The 20050-nt window shown below is 43.6% G+C and overlaps 1 protein-coding gene across 1 annotated transcript in view; it reads right to left on the reverse strand.

Moving 5' to 3' along the window:
* KIF5C (kinesin family member 5C) overlaps positions 1 to 20050 on the reverse strand; it is a 612753-nt gene that overhangs the window by 244729 nt on the left and 347974 nt on the right. Inside the window, exon 12 of the mRNA XM_078681761.1 lies at positions 7431 to 7606. Coding sequence (XP_078537887.1) covers positions 7431 to 7606 — 176 coding nt within the window. The remainder of the gene's footprint in view (positions 1 to 7430; positions 7607 to 20050) is intronic.

Raw genomic sequence — 20050 nt, forward strand, 5'->3', positions numbered from 1 at the left:
CAGCCCAAGACACAGAAGGAGGTACGAGCTTTTATCGGCCTCACTTCTTACTGCAGACAATGGATTCCTCAGTATGCATTTCTAGCCAAGCCACTGATACAGTTAACGACACAGGAGGCAGCCGTATCGACTGTCCTCCCTTGGACCCAGGAACATACACTTGTTTTTAATGAATTAAAGAAAGCCTTATGCCAAGCACCTGTTCTAGCAACACCGAACTACAGTAAGCCTTTTACACTTTTTGTCACTGAACGTGATGGTACTGCATTATCTGTTCTCACACAAGATCAAGCAGGACAATACAAGCCCTGCGCTTATTTTTCTAGCACATTAGATCCGGTGGCCCAGGCTCTGCCTGTGTGCCTCAAGTCAGTTGCAGCCACAGCTCTAGCTATCAGACAAAGTGATTCCATAGTGTTAGGACATTCCCTGACAGTACAAGTTCCACACTCCGTGGAAGTTCTTTTAAACCGAACACAGACTCAGCACTTGACAATTGCACGTTTAACAGGTTATGAACTGACACTGTTTCAGCCACACATAGAAATCAGACGCTGCAACATTTTAAATCCAGCTACACTGTTACCGTCAGTTACTTCAAATCCTGCCACACATGACTGTGTGGAAGTTGTTAACACCATGACAAAGCCAAGACAAGACTTGACAGACATTGCATTATCTGATCCCGACCTGACACTTTATGTGGATGGTTCATGTATGAGAACAAGTACAGGAGAACTAGTAGCCGCGTATGCAGTGACTACTGACACCGAAGTTATAGAAACACATCGTATTGACACCCTGTCTGCTCAAGCAGCAGAGCTAGTCGCTCTGACCCAAGCCTGCATACGTGCCAAGAACCTGAAAGTAAACATATACACAGATTCACGTTATGCATTCGGAGTCGTACACGACTTTGGAGTGCTCTGGCAGGGGAGAGGTTTCATGACTTCTCATGGAACCAAGATCCAGCATGGTCTCCTCATTCAAGCTCTGTTAGATGCAATACATTTACCGACAGCTATCGCTATCATGAAGTGCAAGGCACATACGAAAGTCACTGATATTATTTCCCAAGGTAACGATCTAGCAGATCGAACAGCCAAGCTCACAGCTCAGACTCCAGACATTCCAGTTAACACGACACAGACACTCACTCCAGATCAGACTACTTGTATGACAGTTAAGGACCCTACACAAGATGTCATAGATATACAGTTACATGCTACTCCCGATGAAATCAAGAAATGGTCCGAACAAGGAGGGGTCCAGACAGATCAAGGATGGTTGACGAAGGGAAAAGCCACATGGTTCCTCCCCGACTCTATGGTTCAAGTCATTATTAACACCGCACATAGTCCAGCACATCTAGGAGAAAAAGCTATGTTAGACAGTATTCAGAACCTCTGGTTCAACAAGCATTTACGAGCAGCAGCCAAGCAGAAAGTACGTACCTGTATGATATGTTGTCAGTTCAATCCAGGTAAAAGTGTCCCGGTGGAACAAGGTGGATTCCATCCTCCTGACCACCCTTTTGAAGTCCTCCAGATGGATTGTATTCAGATGGAGCGATGTCGAGGTTTCAAGTATGTCCTCGTAGTTGTATGCGCTTTGTCCAGGTGGACAGAAGCATATCCAGTTCCAGATTACACAGCTGCGACCACTGCCAGGCAGTTGGTTCGTGAGTATTTTCCCCGCTATGGATTACCTAGGGTCGTGTATTCAGATAACGGCCAGCCATTCTCATCCGAGCTCATGAAACAAGTTTCCCTTCTGTTAGGGTACCAGTGGAAGTTCCATTGTGTACGCCATCCTGAAGCAGCCGGTCTCGTAGAGAGACATAACCAGACTTTGAAAATCCGCATTGCTAAAGTGTGTGTAGAAAAAGGTGTAGATTGGTTAGTAGCTCTGCCAGTTCCTCTTTTTTATATGAGAATGGTTGCACATTCCAGATCAGGTCTGTCCGCGTACGAGGTCGTATTCAGCCGCCCTCCAAACATGTGGGGTACACCTATGCCCCGAAAGATTACAGACGTTTCCAGTAATATGCTGACAGATTACCTAGCTTCCTTGATGTCTGCCCTACACTCTTGTCGTTCACAGGTTGCCGCTGCATTTCCAGACAACACTGAGGTGAAACCGCATGAAGTCGTTCCGGGAGAATTCGTCCTGGTACGCAATTTTGATCGTTCAAGTCCGTTGGAGCCCCGTTGGAAGGAGCCCCAGCTGGTGTTATTAACAACAAGGACCGCCGTCAAGCTCGAGGGTCGTAAAGGCTGGGTGCATACCAGCCATATCAAGAAATTCCATGGATTGCGACAAAATACATTTATCAAAGACTGCCCTATTCTTAAGGACTGCCCAAAGACAGACTCTGAATTCAAAATTCCCCTGTTAGAGAAAACTCCGCAGCAGGAGTATAAAGCAAAACTCCGGTCTAGTAAAGTAAGTCAGCCAGTTTAATTGTCTAAGTCCCTCTCGGGTGAAACGGTTAGACAGGTTCCTGACATGTATGAGACAGACCCACACAGTGAGAGAGTTAGTCAAAACTCTAAAAGATGTATTATCGTTCTTTTCTTTTTATTATTCTTGAGTCTTATGATTACATGCATAAGTTATGCTTTACATTTATGTTTTCCAATTTCACATGTACATATGTTTTCTAATGTTACAGTAGAGCACACATTTAGTGATCTGCCTCCTCACGAGTTATCTTATCGTCTTGCTATGCGTAACAACACATTCATCCGAATGTTGCATTATTCACACCAGACCAGCAATGCCACTAATTGTTGGGTGTGTGGTCGACTCCCCCCTTTCCAGACACCGAAGGGAGTTCTGCCACTTTTTCCCTATCCGTTTTCACATAATGGTTCGTGTGGAGCATGGTCCACGTTAACGTCATCCTCCACTGATATGTCCCTTCTGAATTGAACATGTTTCCCAGACAAGCAAGGTCTTTCCCATAGAACAGGGTTAGATCTAGAAAATGAAGTATATGATTTAGGTAATTATTCCTCGAATTTCATGGTCTTGAATGTCCAGTCCGATACTACTCCAGATTTGCCTGCCATTTCAGTACTACCAGTCAAAGGCGACTTATGTGTCAGAAAGAATGGTTCCGCACATGTAGGACATAGTGATTGTACTACTGTGGTCGAGTATAGTGACAGTGGGAAATCTATTTTCAAAGCCTCACGTCATTCTTATTTTGTTTGTGGTCAGACCGCATATGTTCGTCTGCCCCTTGATTGGGATGGAACATGTTATATTGCCTTCCTACTGCCACCAGTTTTCCTAGCCCCATCTGATTATCATAGAAACACACATCTAGTACACGTTAGACATAGAAGGGAGACTGAGTCCCAAATTGTCGATCAAACTGAAACTGCTCTAGAACAATATCAAGACTTCAAATAAAGGTTTCTTTTTCTTTATAGGACCTGTCCAGAATAGTAAGTTAATACGTAGGTTAACCAGAACCCTTGAAGCGGTAGTGAATGAGACTACTTCCGCTCTAGGTAACTTAACCGAAGAGCAATCTGCTATGCGTTTTGTTGTGCTCCATAATCGTCTCGTTCTTGACGTCATACTGGCCGATAGAGGAGGAGCATGTAGAGTCATCGGATCTAGTTGCTGCATTTTCATTCCTAATAACGCGCCGTCTGTTTATTCAGCTATAACCAGACTTCATAAAATTGCCCATCAGTTACACCAGAATCCAGGCACCTGGACATGGTCCGGTTGGCTCTGGAGTATCATATCTGCCTGGGGATGGAAAGTATTGTCATTCCTAGGTATAGCAGTAATGATCATATTCAGTAGCTGCCTCTGTTTACTATGTGGCCCTGCGATTTGCGGCATGTGTGCTACCTCTTGTATTCCTAATCCTAAATTCCGTTCTAAGACAATTCGAGACGAGCAAATGATGCTATATGAACAGATAGATGGTATCATGAATATTGATGTTTCCTGATGGAAACGTAGGGCACAAGGAGGGAATGTGGAAAAGTAAATTTTGCCATGTTATGTGTGCCTACGTGTTCCCCATCCTATGTTATATGTGCATGATCGATATGCCTGTATCCCCCTATGATCGATTAAAGACGCAATCATAGTTGTGTCCAACTCTAGTATGCCAGTTTCCAGTTCTCGTGAAAGCAACGAGTATTAGGCCTATGTTGCCACGTTTTACAGTGTGCACGTTAATTCATTGAATTGTCCCCGTTCCTAGGCCTCAAAAGGGCCCGGACATCAGATTCAAGCTCCAGTCTCCTGAACCCACTCCGAGGAGCGATGTAGCCCCCACCTGCATCCCTGACCCTTCACTTACTTCCTGCCGCACAGTGCCCGGCCCGGCCTGGCTCTGCCTGCCTGTCTGCCAAGAGTATGTTATGCTTCTAGTTATCAGTTCAGCCCTCCTTCTCTGCATTCCTAAGCTACTGAATCGCATCAATAGTTCCAGCTATGGTCTAGCCTTTCTGTCTCCATGTAAGAGAAATACTGTATTAATATTCATAGAATATTCCTCGCACACGTAATACATGTAGAATAATGCATGCACCAGTCTTAGTGTCAAGTAGCCTTTGCCCTGATAACTTTTGGATTCTATCAACATGTACTCCAAACACCAGATACCAGATATGATATAGGTACATATCGTCCTGACACCGCAGACTTTAGTCTCCTCTTCTAGCGCAGAAGTCATAGCCCCAGTTCTTCCTGGTAACACGTCATTGCCCGTTTGCGCGCACCACTAGGTTAAAGGTCCCAGCTGCTCAGGTAGCCCCCTCCATGTTTCCACCCCATTTATGACACTTCTGTGACGTCTTCATCACATGTCTATGTATACGCCCTGTACACGCCTTCTTGTTACACCCATTTTGTCCTTATCTTTCGCGACTGCTACGAGTTACGCCTACTGCTACGCCTACTGTATTGAATGTAATGTAATTGTTATAGTATATATACAATGTACTGTTAATGTGATGTACCCACTTCTTCCCCTGGCGTTCCTGCCATTTTCCCTGCCCCTGGCAGCTGCCATCCCTTCTATTTCTGTGCAGGCTATCCCGTTCCTGTCCCTTCCCTTATGCATGATTAAAGCCTGTTAGACTCAGATACCTCGAATCCTGTCTCTTATTTATTGAGCTATCTGTTTTATTCACTGTATTCAAAAATAGTACCGGTAATTAATTATTTATTTACCACAGTGTAGGAAATGCCGAGTAGATTTTTGAAATCTTTTCGGCAAAAAAATCTGCGATCCTGTCACAGGACTCAGGTGAACAGTCATCAGGAACAATAGCTGGTTTTCCGCTTGAAAGAGTTTTATAGAGTGAAAACAACTCTTTCATTGAGTTACCAGCTTCACTGATTCTAGTCGTGTAATACGCAGCTTTAGACTTCCTAATTAAGGCATGGTAGAGCCGCCTCTCAGCCAAGTCTCTAGTATCTTTGGAAGGAGCCTTACGCCATTGTCTTTCGGCTCTCTTCAGTGCGGTTTTCATAGCACGTAATTCATCATTGAACCATGGGGCAGTTTTTTGAACGCGGCCACCGGATTTGGCTTTTAGAAGAGGAGCTGTACAGTCAAGCACCTCATTAATGCGTTTGCAGAGATAGGTGTTAGCTGTATCTACATCATCCCCCCCAGGGTTTCCTCCTTTAGTCAGCGCCTCGCAAAATTTAGACTGGGAGAAGGTAGCCCATTTCCGCCTAAGATGGTACAGTACTGTTGGCTGCACAGGTCTACCTCCAGGAATTCGTATAGTAAAAGGTACTATGTGGTGGTCCGACCAGGGGATGGGTATAGGGGTCGTAGCTTTTACTTCCCCCCAGTTAGCGAATATAGGGTCAAGCAAGTGTCCTAACTGATGGGTAGGACCACTTACGATTTGGCTCAGTTGGAGGGCTCCTAATGCTTGACAAAAATTATTGCTGACATTATCGAAAGGGTTGTTAAGGTGTAAATTAAGGTCTCCAAGTACCAGAAATTTATCTTTACAAAGCGCGGTCTCCATAATGCCTTCAACCAGACTCTCCTCAAACCTGGCTATGGGGCCTGGAGGTCTATATATTAACATGCCTTTCAGCGTGTAGTTGTTATTCACTTTAATAGTGAAGCTCCCTGCCTCACTGTCTGAGATGGGAGAGTAGTCCAGTTGGCATCGGAGACTTTCCTGGACTACAATTGCAATGCCCCCTCCTCTACCTATAGGTCTATCCAGTCTGTATATTGTATATCCCTCTGGAAGTGCCTCTAGGGCATCAGGCGTAGATCCTTCATCTAGCCATGTCTCAGTTAGGAACACAAGATCCCACTGTTTCTCAGTGGGATATACGGATGGCGTATAGGCATAATGGCCTCTTACTTCTGCAAAACTAATAGTTTTAAGCAGGACAGGCCATCCTCCTACCCCCGTGAAGCACTTGAAACTCTCTTCCTGAGTTTCTTCTTTTTCCTCACCTAATCAGGCTGTGAGGACACCTACTGCAAGTATACAGTTTGGTCTCTGGGACCGAGGGTTGGGTACACGTTAGTGTGTGTATACCGCCCAGGTCCCACGCACTTGGTCCTGACGAAAACCTGGTAGATCTCATCACAGGTTGAAACATGTAGACCGTATTTCACAAATCACATAGATACAGTTGGTCATTTAAGCCATTATTATCTCATTACGGTTTTTAACATTGTCCAGTAACTTCAGAATAAATTGTTTCCTGGAAGCTATACTTGGACAGTTTTTAACATCACCTTTTTTTGCAACACATTCACAAAAAAACCCGCTCCTCTGTAATCAGGTGTCGCAGCACACCCGGATGGCATTCGGCTATCCGGGTGGGACTCCGATGATGAAGCATGTCACCAACCAGGTTGGTGAGTGAGGGGTCTTCTAACAAAAGATAAACCCCTTCTTTTGTTACTTCTCCATCTCCCTTCCTCCCATTTGAGACCATGGATTTGGTCCAATGGTGATGCTCCTTTTGTTGTTTATATAGCCTTAGGTCCAGGGGACCAGGAGTATCTCCTTCCACCCTCGTGGATAATCCCTTACTCTCTCATTCTGTTATTACGTTAATTATCAAATAGCCATGACTTCAGCTTCTTACGAAAGCAAATGCACAAGATAAGGATCCAAATTAAATTTCAGGAGTTCGCATTTACTCAATATCTATTTCAGGCAGGAATTTTAATGTTTATTGTTCCTGGCATCTGCCAAGCTACATTGCTAGACAGTAGACATGAGTCAAACTCTAAGTAACAATGGATTGCGAATATGATTCCTTGTCATAATGCATTCAACTGTTCGAAATAAAAGGAAGAAGTGAGTGAAGGAAGTGATTCATCACATGCACAGACTAAGTAGTTCACTTGCAAATCAACAAATTCCTATAATTCTAGCTAGTATTTGTTCGAATTGTCAAACCTTATCATCCAGCTGTCTGTAGAAAAAGGCAATCTCCTCCTCGTACTTCTTCTTTTCGTCTGAGGAGACGGTGGTGACGGTAGGGGCGATGTTATCGATGAGCGGGGTGTTGTCGCAGGGCTCCAGGTTCTTCTGCTCCTTTGCACTGATCTGTTCACTCTCAGGCACAGCTTCTCCTGCAGAGACACACATTGAGAGAGGTGATGGAACATTGATCAGCATCAGGAGCAAGGACAACACGATTCCTCATTTCAATGGAATTTCGGCAGAGACTTTGCCATCAGAAACATAAATGACAAGTACTTGCAGTGAGTTCCAGGTGAAAACATGGAGGGTCAGTTTACATCACAGTGGGTGGCCTGACAACCCAACAGATCACTGGAGGGCCTTGCCTCTGGTCCCCCGGTAGAGAAGTGCCTGCCTTATCTAGGGATCCTTGTCTGCTGGTCTGTCATGTGTAATCAAAGTACATCTATCCATGCAGCTCTTACGCTTTCTCAACTATTGAATGCCAAGTGGTCCACCATGTTTAAGCGGCCCACTCAGCCATCTATTTTGATGAGCAGTAACAAACTTCTTAAATGGAAGCAAAAGGCAAATATCTCTGATACACAGGGAGTGCTTTTTCCCTACATGTCAGGAACATTTGAACATTTGCCTTACGAAGAACACAATGCCCCTGTGCAAAATAACAGTGATGGTTGACCCATCCAAACTTTGATCCAAAAATACAGTGGAAAAGAGATCACCAGGGCAAGGGTTTTCACCAGTTGAGGCACCCAAGAAAGAAAACCTCGCAGTTCCCTCCGCTCTAGGTGGGGCAGGGAAAAGCAAGTTTATGTTGGTGCGCCCCCTCCGCCAAAGTCTAAGTGACCCTCGTACTGTGAAAAGACATATAGGGTCTGAATTAGAGGAAAATGGTATCTTAGAATTCTCCGAAAAGCAGAGGGTGATGTTCATTCACCAACAGTATACGTGACATCACGAAATAATGAAAATGTTTTCCATCAAAAAAATAACATTTAACACAATGAACGAATCTAGCAATATTAAAAACAAACACAACTGTTTGATCTTATACCAGTATATTGTATTCACCACACAACACAAAGTTTACCTAATCTATGGACAGAGGACAATTACATTCTATGGGCGGAGTAGAAATTACTTCTAATTGTTCTTTTTCTGATTTAGCCCTGAAAATCTGTGATTATGGATATGAACTATGTAACGCACTACTACATAAAACTAATTCCAGGAGCTATTTTAATTGAGATGCTAGCATATTCTATAGTTATAGAATAACCCGGAAATTAGGGGTATTTCTCATTGTTTTTAGCGACTGTATAAAGCAAGCCTTTACCAATATTTAAACATATCAAGTGGAATAGTTGCAAAATAAAAATGAATTGGTGATGTGGAATAATTAGCGGATCCTTATTTTCGCATAGAGCACAGCAATATATTTGCCATTAAAGGATTTGATCCAAAGTAATAGGACTCTGACACATATCTGTGAATTATAGGCATGCATGGTACCTTTACATTTATTCCTTGGGGAGAATTTATGATTTTCTCCCTTGTTCCCTGTTGCAGTTTCTGCCTGCGTGGCACAAGCAATTGCAATTCAACAATCGCTGTAGTACTGTACCCTTACTGCATGACACTCCTCACCTTTTCTATTGACTCTGGTTCCCCTCTCCACGTGACCCTGGCTCACATTACGCCCCACACCAGCTTGACTCTGGCCCCCACTGCCTTTGGTCAACCTGGACTATGACTCTGCAGCTTGGTCTAGCAAAACTTGGACCATGTGGATCAGTGCCGGACTGGCCGTAGAGGGCACCGGGCGTTTCCCCGGTAGGCCGCCGCGGTGGGGGCCGGTTTTGGCCCCCTGGGGGGCCGATTTTGTTACAGGGACATTTTTGCAGCATAGCTGCAATATCGGCCGTGTAACAAAATCGGCTGAAACCAGCCCTAGCAAACAGCTCTGCCTTCCCCCCTAACCCCCCAGGGTGTATAGGGGGCTGGCCGAGCACTTTGCCAGGGCCGGTTTTGGTTCCCAGTCCGGCCCTGATGTGGATCCTAAAAATGTGCCCCAAACTAGGGATACATTTAAAGAACCTACATTTAAATAATCCTGGATGCGCTGGGAGCTTCCTCTCAGTGCATCTGCAACAATTTAGAGTGGTCGCCAGTTCACATGGTGGTCTTGCATAGAACTAGCTCCATCAAAAACAGTGGTGTGTCAGCAGCCTTAAATTAGATGGCTGGCTCTATGCTGCTTCTAGAAGCATAACTGTCAAGAGATAGGTCTGCTCCTGCTGGCAGAACCAATGGCAGGTATAGCAGTAGAAACAATGCCTTCCCTCACCCTCTAACTTGGAATGAGTAATTCAGAGTTGGGAGAATGAACAGCCGCCATTTTGTGGCAGGCATCAAATTACAGCCAGTGCCACTGTGGAGGTTCAGCGATCAATGACGGCAAAAGAAAAAATGTTGCATTTAGACATTTGTGCAAACACATCCTAGTGGTGGAAACAGGGTCACTCAACCTCCTTGAATTATGCAAAATCAATGTGCGTAATTCCAGTCTACATTGCAAAATGTTGAAAAAACATCTCTCATGAGGAGGTACATAAGCTCCACTGTCATATCCAGGGTGTAATTAGCATGGCAGAAAGGGGTGGCAAACTAGTTAAATTGTCCTGTCGTTTTTCAAGGCAAGTTGAGGATGGCGGCTTGCAAAGCTTGAGCATGAGATGTTGGGATAAGCACAGTGGCAAATAGTGTATTTGTACATCACAATTGGTCAAAACATTAAAGGGAACTTTACAAGGAGGAGTTGGGGGCTTTTCTTCAAAGGAAATCTGGAGAAGTGCAGTGGCTACATAGGGTGAATTTTGTGACCATTACTGCAAATGAGGGCAATCTAAATAAGCATAAGCAAATAAGTAAACATATCAAATTTTCACAGAATACATGCAGTCACCAGCACATCTGCCAACTCTCAGAGGCACTGCATGCATTAGTGAATGCACAGCTGGTAAACACCATTTAGACTCCTATTACACCTGGCAGTCCTTGGCATGGTTCTCCCATAATTTTTTGCCTTCAACTCTCATATTTTGCTGACTGCGTTTTTACTGACTTTGGAACTCTGCATACTTTACCACTGCTAACCAGTGGTAAATTGCATGTGCACTCTCCTTAAAATATGGTAGAATTGGTCTACAGCCAAATTGGTCTCTTTAATTCACTTGTAAGTCCCTAGTAAAGTGCCACTACATGTGCTCAGGGCCTGTAAATTAAAATGCCACTAGTAGGCCTGGAGGACTGATTGTGGCGTCCACTTAAATATCCCTTCAAACATGTCTCAGGCCTACCTCTGCAGGGCCTGTGTATACAGTTTAAACTGCCATTTCTACCTCACCAATTAAAACTTTTGCCAGGCCCAAACCTTCCTTTTTAATACATATAAGTCACCCCTACAGTAGGACTTGAACGGGCCAGAGCCAGGGTGCAGTGTATTTAAACAGGAGGACATGTAATTTTATGTTTTTCATGTCCTGGTAGTGAAAAATTCCTACATTTGTTTTTCACTGCTGCATGGCCTACCTCTCCCATAGCCTAATACTGGAGTTACCTTATTAAATTTAATTATCTGTAACTTCCAATCGGGAGCAGGTAGATCGATTAAGTTTGGTGTATAAAGAATTGTAATCAAAAGCCCTTTTTAATTGTAAAGTCCGATTGTTAATCACAATTCTGAAAATTCCACTTTTAGAAAGTTGCCATTTCTGTCTACTAACCATTTGGGGCCTGCAGCCTGATCCAGGATCACAGGAATAAGTGTAGCAGGCAGGTGGCCTGTGGATTGTAGGTGTTGGCAGGATATGCCATTCTGAATTAACGAGGGGAAGGAGCGGTTACCTACCACTTGCACATCACAAAGGTTCATCCTGAGAACTCTAACAAAGGTTTTGTCCCTGGTCTTTTTAAACCCAGACAAACTGGGACCAAAACAGGGAGGAAGGGGATGCCTAGGCCCTCGGGGGTGGACACCACTAGATGTTTCCTCCACTTCAAAGTGGGCACCACATATAAATATTGGACTCTTAGACCCAACTCTTCAGTACACTTAAGGGACTGTGGACTCTGCCCGGACGATGGACTTCTATGCTGCTGAAAGAACTGCCACTATTCTGGACTGCTGCCCTGCTGCCTGAGTGAGAAGGACTGAATCCGAACCTCTCATCCTAGGACCCCAGAAGGACTCCAAGAGCTAGTTGGCTGGCCTCCTGATCAGAAGCCTCAGTGCTATAGCAGGTTTCCAACAACCTTGAACCTAGCAACTGGACATTTGTGAGTCCTACCCTTTCAGTTGGTGCCACCCTGTCTTGGACCCTTGAAAGTGGGCCTGGAGTTGTTATGTCAGCCCATCTGCACTTTCCACAGAACCAACGCATCTCCTCTGCTGCACAGAACAACCCAGAGCAGAACCGACACCTCATCTCTGCTGCGTGGATTTCCCCAATGCAAGGACTCTGAATCACAACCCACAACCTTCCAGGCTCGTCGCTTCACAATACATCCTCAAAGCAGGCCTTGTCATTGTAAGTTCCTAGTCAACCACATCTTCGACAAAGACGACGCGTACTCCGCAAGCCCTTCAGCTTCCTTGGAACCAGCCAGTGTGCAACGCATCTGGAAGCAGGACTTTGCATGTGAAGCCCCTCATCGAAGGCATCCTTAATGACACAGGACTTTACATAGCAGCATCGCAGCTCATAGGAATCGCTGCTGCGCAACGTATCTTTGAAGTGGGACTTCACAATGCTCTGCAACTAGGATGTAAGTTACTCTTGTACAGCAGACCTAACTGCAGGGTTGGACTGGGAACCCAAAGCAGCCCTGGCAAATTGTCAGACCAGCCTTCATACAGTGCATAGTGAGTGCAGCAAGCAAGCCTGACCACTATAAGGGGGGGGGGGGGGCTTTGGAGGGGTTCTCCCCCCAAGAAAATCAGGGGGGGAAATGGTGCATCCTACAACACATTTGTCATTATATATTCAATTGTATTAGCTTTTAGGCATAGTAAATAATTACCTTACTGTGCACTAGGATATGACAATCTTTGTGGGGGCTCTTCAATGAATTCCCTCACTATCACCCTCCAACAGTGCCTCTCATCTCTGCATAGCCCCTCTCTCGCATGTATTACATTTGCTTTATAGCAACTCTCATATCAGTGTAAGGTGTTGGTGCACTTTACATCACACTCACATACAGAGACAATGAATCATACATGTGTAAATCAGTGTATAGAAAATGTTACCTGAGGCAAAGGGGACTACAAGGTGCAGGATTTATAAGTTATCCATACTGAAAGGCATTTTAAGAGTGTTTGGTTTGTAGATGCACAAACTCAGGATCCTGGACATAACAAAGTAGTTAGGGTTGACTGTAATATTAAGAGTTTATTTCTACCCAAACCAAACTTTTTCAGCAATATAAAGATAATGAAAGACTGGCGAAAAAAAGTTCTAACCTGTACCATGCAGTTTGCATGCAGCTCCTTGATGACAGTTCATAGCTCACTGTGCTAGATTATGATCCCACCTTATGAAATGTACAGTAACAAAATAATCTTTGTGACAAAAGCAGTAACCCACTGAGCTATGCACATAAAATACTTTTGTTTGATATGCATGAGACACGCTGTTTGCAGCAGGCATATTAACCCCTTCAATGCTGATGACAAAGCCAGCTCGTCATGGGCGTTACCTGCGCTACGCGGATGACGAGCTGGCTTTGTCATAAACAAGCCATTTTTTTTTCAGCGCACAGCGGGAAAACGCGGTAGCGCGGTAGGGGTTAACTGTCTGCTCTACCGTAAAGGAGTCAAAATCTGCCACTCAACAAATCTGCCATCTATCACAAGAGTTTATTGCAACTTTTTTATTGTTGCCCGAAAACTGCTAGATATACAAGAACTTTGCTGGACTTTTAAAATTGCTGTACAGCTGCAAAACCAGCCCCTCCTAACCAAACCAGGCACCAACCCTTCCAGCTCCCAGAGAAATGCCTGATGCTCGGTAAGTCCAGTCCAGCCTTGATTTACTGGGTTCCTGTAGCCGGCCCCTGCTCCATAAAGGTCAGCCTGAACATATGACTGTGTCCCGCTCTAGTTGGCGCTTTGTGCTTTTTGGTGCTATTTTTCCGTAACGCTTTAAAATTGCATATCTCAGTTTCTTCTGATAGGAGTTTTGTAATTTTGGTCTTTTTTTATTTATTATAAGTTACTCAATTTTTCTCAAATGTTCTTTATTACTGTCTTAAGTGCTGCAAAAATAATTTTGCATTGCTTCCAAGTTAAGCATGACCTCTCCATGTCAAGCTACCAGAGTGCTGAGCACAGGTTAATTTGGGGTTTGCTTATGCCTCGCCCTGACAAAGATTGTGGTCCCTGCCTGAGTAAGGTTTCACTCCCCCTTAACCAGTAACCCACTTTCTTACAACTCCTCTTTCAGGTGTGCTTGCACAAGGCACTCCAAACTCACATTCAGAGGCTTAACTCACCGAAATGGGGGACCTCTGGATGGCTTTGGTGAAATTGCTGGGGTACATATGCAGAGACAATAAAATCACAGATACATAGGCACAACCAGCACCTTTGAAGGCACAACATCAACCTGCTATGAATGGGGCAGAACATTCCTGCACAATAGGTGCTAGAGAAGGAGGTGCACAAGTATTTGCAGCAATTTCTGTAACATGGAACAGCCCCTGGGGAAAGAAAAGTAGTGCATTCAGTAGTGCACTTCTTCAAGGAAACAAAAGCCCCCTTGAATGGCTGTTCATGGTTTGCTTTTATCCCTTTCAGATACGTCATGGTAAACCACACATATGTACAATTGGGGAAACGTGTGTGTCAGCTAGCACGCCGGCCGAGAGTTTTCCGTCTTTCCGGCACTTAACTAAGAAGCGCAGGGGAAAGTAAATTGTTTACCTTAAGAGGCCGAAGTGGTTTCCTCTGCTCTATTGTTAGACTCTTCTTTGCAGCCTTATGGGTCTGGATGGACCTTCCTTCTCTCTGCTCTTCTCTGCCAGCAACGCTCAGGGCTCCATGGCTGCTGGCTGCCTCGCAGCTACACCAAGATCGGTGTGCCTCAGCCTGGATTGGTTTCTGGAGCACAGTGATCAGCATCAGCACAAGCTGGCAGCTGCCCTTTCCAATACGCCGCACAAGCGCAGTGGATCTCCACACTCTTAAGATACTACCTATAAGCCCTAAGTGAGCAACCTGGCTCAGGCCAAAGCCTTAAGACAAGATGCTACAAAGCTCCCTAGTACCACAACGAAGGTCCCTGGGAAGAAGACAGACCGGCTGGACTCAACAGGGCTTAAACTACTGGCTCTACAAGACCTAGAGGAAAAATAGGTATATATTAAGGAACAATCAGCTTGGTTCAAACCTGTTAGATAATAAGGGGATGGGAGCTAATGGCCTAAAGCAGAGCATGTTAATTACACCCCCCAATTGTAGCCTATACTTCTCAAGCATAAGAGCCGCCTGTCACTATACCTACCCCGGCTCAGGCACTAAATTAGGCTGGTAATCAAAAAGATGTCAGAGATACTAGAGATACATCGGGATGAGAGTCAGAATCACGCCTTCTCTTAGTTCCTAGTCTAATGTGCAGGTCATTGAAAAATAGCCTAATCTAAACAGATCTGACCCCATTACACCAACCAATACTCACTCACATGATGGACCAGCATAGCTGAGCTCAACCAACTCCAGGGAAAAAGTCAGGCCTTGCTCTCACAAATAGGTTCCAAGTTCTCTCCCAGGATTTTACAGGAGATAATATGGCTGAGGCAATACAACCATTAACTCAAGAAGAAGAGGACAACACACTAAGTGCTACTGATCAACTGGCTGTAGGGTCCTTCATACTTACACTCATGAGGATATGAAGACAACATTTTCAATATCAGAGAGTAATCAAGCTAAAATACAAGGCACCTGCGCGAAGCTTGAGGTTAAAATGACAGACCTTACGGACAGATTATGCACCATGGAAGCCTCTTCAGGGGTATTGCACGAGGAGGTTGAGATTAACAGTAAATAGATTCAGGTTTCAAAGATGGGGGAGGAACTGCTAGAAAAAAATTAATTCTTAGAAAATAACTCTAGAAGGAACAACTTAAGGATTTTTAATATTCCAGAGGGGGCTGAAGGTGGGCATTTAAAGGAATTTGTTGCAAGTCTAATTAAGAGTGCATCCCGTCGGTTAGCTCAATGGACCTTGACCAGGATACACAGAGGGTGCTTTGGGATACGTCAGGAGAAACCCCAATTGAGATGTACCTAGGAAGATCCTAATTAACTTCCGCACCTATTCTTTAAAGGAGCAGATTCTCTCAGAAGCTTTGAAAGCAAATAGCTTTAAAAAAGATGAATGGTCCTTTCGTATTAGGTCTGACATTGTTAAGGCAACCCAAAACCGGCAATGGGAGCTGGGGTAAAACACCCAGGAATTAAAAACACTAGGAGCCAATGCACAACTGAAATTCCGAGCTACAATAGGAGTAACGAGGAACAATAAGACATACAACATAAAAGAGCTACTTGCAGTTGAGAGTCTAATAAATTAGATAAAAATGCTACGCTAGGCAAACAATAGGTAAACTGGAGAGACAAAGCTCAATGGGTATGATGAAGTACCCTGTTTAGTTACAGGAAAGGTTGCCCAGGGAGAGTAGGGTGGGGACAAGTTTGGAGGGGTCACACACAACATATGTAAATAGTAGACTAGTTAATCACAGGGTGCAGGGCAGGAGGAGAACATTTTAAACTTATAGTCCTCACTTGCGACAATGGTTTTAAAAGTGCTGGAATATCATCATGACAGAGGTACTAGAGACATAATGATGGAATCAAACAAAATCCATAGCCTAAGGGTTTTAACATGGAACATAAATGGTCTGAGGGTACCCAGTAGGATAAGGAAAAGGTTAGAATTTCTGAAATTATCTGATAATGATATAATGTTGCAGGAAACACATTTGTATCAAGAGGAATGGGAGAAATTTTTAAAGGGACAAAAGTGGATTAAACAATTTGCCTGTACTAATCAAACATGTAATGTGAAAGGGGTGCTATTTTACTGGAAAATTTCACGGAGGACTCATGGGGAAGATGGCTGTTTGTCAATGTCACAGTACACTGCATGGGTTATTCATTTGTAGGCTACTATGGCACACATATAGACGATCCAACCCCACTCAGGGAACTCTACAATCAGTTAGCTGATACTGGAAACTACATAGTAACAGGTGGCGACTTTAATATATTGTTGGACCCAGTTCTTGATAAATCCACTTGTAGAGACCAACGCTTAATTCCTCAAAGATGAGGGAGAGTATCCACCACTCATTGAAGAACCTGGGCTAAATAGACTCCTTGCAACAGATGCAGGGTCTGAATAAGGGCTAAACTCATCATAACAAGAAATATGCAAACTGGAATATAAACTTAAGGGGGTAACTCACCAACCAGAGCATCTTTCAGACCACACTGCATTACAACTCGAGCTCTCTCTTGATAGTACCCCAACTCCACCTAGATGGACTCTTGATGGGTCACTACAAGGGGAGCAGGGGATTATAAATTATTAGAAACCAGACACTGTGGAATACTTTGAATTAAATAAGGACTCTGCCTCATACTTATTATATGGGACACCTTTAAAACTTTTATTTGGGGGACTGATTAGCTAGCGCGGGACACAGAAGGAAAATAAACAATAACAAAGTGAAGGGGTTAGAGCTGAAAATTGGAGAAATTAACAAGCAGCTGACCACCTGGAACAATTCTTGTAAAAAAGAAAATGTACAAAACTAGATTAAAGAGCCCAAGGGATCCTTAACAGAATATCTGGAAGCAGTGGTGTGGCAAAAAGTGGGATGCTAGTAAGTTAGCGCACTATGAATATGGCGAGGGTTGTGGGAAACTAGTAGCTTGGAAGACAAGGGTAGACAAGGCCAGAAATATAATCAAAGAAATAAAAATGAATGAAACCAAAGAACACAGTCTAGAAGATCCTGATATTGGGAGGGCCTTTGTTAACTTCTTTCAAAATGTATACACCAATGATTCAATAGCTACAGAAGAACAAATGGATAACGGGCTAAAGGAGGGCACTCTTCCTATATTAGATCAGGATAAGCAGCAGTATCTTAATCAAGAAATTAGTACAGTAGAGGTATACAAAATGGTCAGAAGTTTAAAAAAAGGGAAGACATCAGGCCTGACCTTATACCAAATTACCTATATAAGGTTTTGAAAGAGGAACTTACTCCCGTCTTGACCAGTCAAATAGAAGCAATCTATGTAGACGACCTCCCTATTCCACCACCATGGAAAGAAACTACAACAATAATAATTTTAAAGCCTAATAAAAACTCAAAAAGGTGTGAATCATATAGACCCATATCTTTCCTCAACCATGATTATAAGATTTACACCCAAATATTAGCTAAAAGACTAGATAAAATGATTGGAGGGCTTTTTCATGAGCATCAAAGAGGCTTTATGAAATAGACAGCTGCACAAACGGACTCATGATTTTGTGAGTGCGGCAGACATGGCTACAAAAACAAACTCTCCTTTGACCGTTATAACAGCCACCTAAGGCCTTTTATAGACTGAGTTGGCCATTTATTTGTGCAGTCATTAACCACCGTAGCTTAGGCGACAACTTCCTCAAGGCAATAAGAACCATCTACAAAACGCCCACTGTCAGGATATTAGTTAACGGGTCTCTCACACTACAATTCCAAATAGGAAGAGGCACTTGCCAAGGGTGCCTACAATCTCCCTTATTGTTCAACCTAAACATTGAACCACTCACTAGAAGGATCAGGAGTGAACAGAAGATCATACCTTTTCAATACTACGAGTGGGTTAAAAAGGAGGCCCTTCACGCAGATGACCTGATGACCTATACACAGGATTTTAAGGGCTCTTTTCCCACAATCTTAAATATTTTACATTATTTTGAAAGTGTCATGGGTTTATCTTGGAAACGAAGACAAAATGGAAATTATGACTTGGAATAGGACCATCGATAATCCATTAGAAACAAAAATGAAATCAGATATCTAGGGGTACAAGTGGTGAGAGACCTAGAGAATATGGCAAAACAAATTTTAAAAAACTTACGTTGGAAACCAGGAAACCTCTGCATCTATGGGCCTACCTTACACTTTCTATTTTAGGGAGAACAAACCAAATTAAATTGACTATTCTTTTAAAATGTACTTTAATTTTCAATGCATTACCCTTACATTTCAGGGCAGAGTGGGTTCAAAAACTACAAGGGGAACGGAGTATCTTCACCAGGGCTGACAAAAGTGTGAGAATTGCCTGGAAAACATTAGCCAAAAAGAAAAAAAACGGAGGCATAGCACTTCCAGACTTGAAGTTATGCTGCTGGGCTTTCCAACTGAAGAATGTTAGGCTAATATTGACAAGCGGCTTCCAATAGGTGTCCCCATGTTACCATGCATTGATAAAAGTTCTACTGGATGAAGGCAATTATTTCCTCTTCACATTTGACCACCCTAAATATTATTAAAATATTAGATTTAGAGTGATAAGTGCAGCAAACTATCGATCCAAGTCAGAAGGATCCTGGTAATCCCATACTACAGCAATATGGCTGAAATATGGAAGTCTCCCGGAACCCCACAGTGTCTACAAGATGTATTAGCCATCCCGCTTCTGGATGCGGGAATATTAAGATGGGGCCAGTTGCTTGAGGAGGGTACCTTGAGCTCATGTGATTCTCAAGTAAGGCTTAACACAATAGGCTCTACAGATTAAATTATTACCAAATAGTGAGTTGATCCAGGGAACCATCTAAATTGGGGGACAGAACAGAACGGGAGGAGGAACTACATAGTACCCGGACACAGAAAAAAGAGGCATCTCGTTGGTACTGGATTCTGGTACAAGCTGAAGATGGCCCCCCACAATGCCAGATGAGATTTTGAGAGCAAACCTGCCTTATCAGAAATAATACAGCTCTGGCAAATATCAGTGCCTACACTGTGGTCCTATGTTGGATCTGCACCTCTGAGGAGAACCCTTTTGTTTACCATGTACATGGCCAACTGGTCTCCTTAAAAGCTCTCGAAACTGGGAGGGCAAAAGACGAGGTTTTGTCTGAAATGCACCCTTGAGAATGCAGACAACGTCTATTTACTTCAGCATTGTCCAGGTATCCAACTCTTCTGGCAAGAAGTGGGTAAAATAGCAAAAGAAGCAATGAAACGAGAGCTATTGATAAGTAAGCCTGACTCAGATTATGATTGAGATTCTAGAAGGCGAAGGGCTAAAAAGAAAATTGGTGAAATCATAGTCCAACTTAGTCTTTATTCTAATAATTGCAGGCAGGGAAATCTGCATTAAATGGATATCCAACATTCTACCTACCTGCACAGATTAGGTTAATTTAGCAAAACGTACTGGTAGGATAGATTGTATAAACGGTTCCGTAAAGAGGGTCAAGAAGTGGGAACCTTCCTTTCTCCTTTGACAAGTTAGT

Source organism: Lissotriton helveticus, chromosome 3_1, assembly GCF_964261635.1.
Source record: "Lissotriton helveticus chromosome 3_1, aLisHel1.1, whole genome shotgun sequence".
Classification (NCBI taxonomy): domain Eukaryota; kingdom Metazoa; phylum Chordata; class Amphibia; order Caudata; family Salamandridae; genus Lissotriton; species Lissotriton helveticus.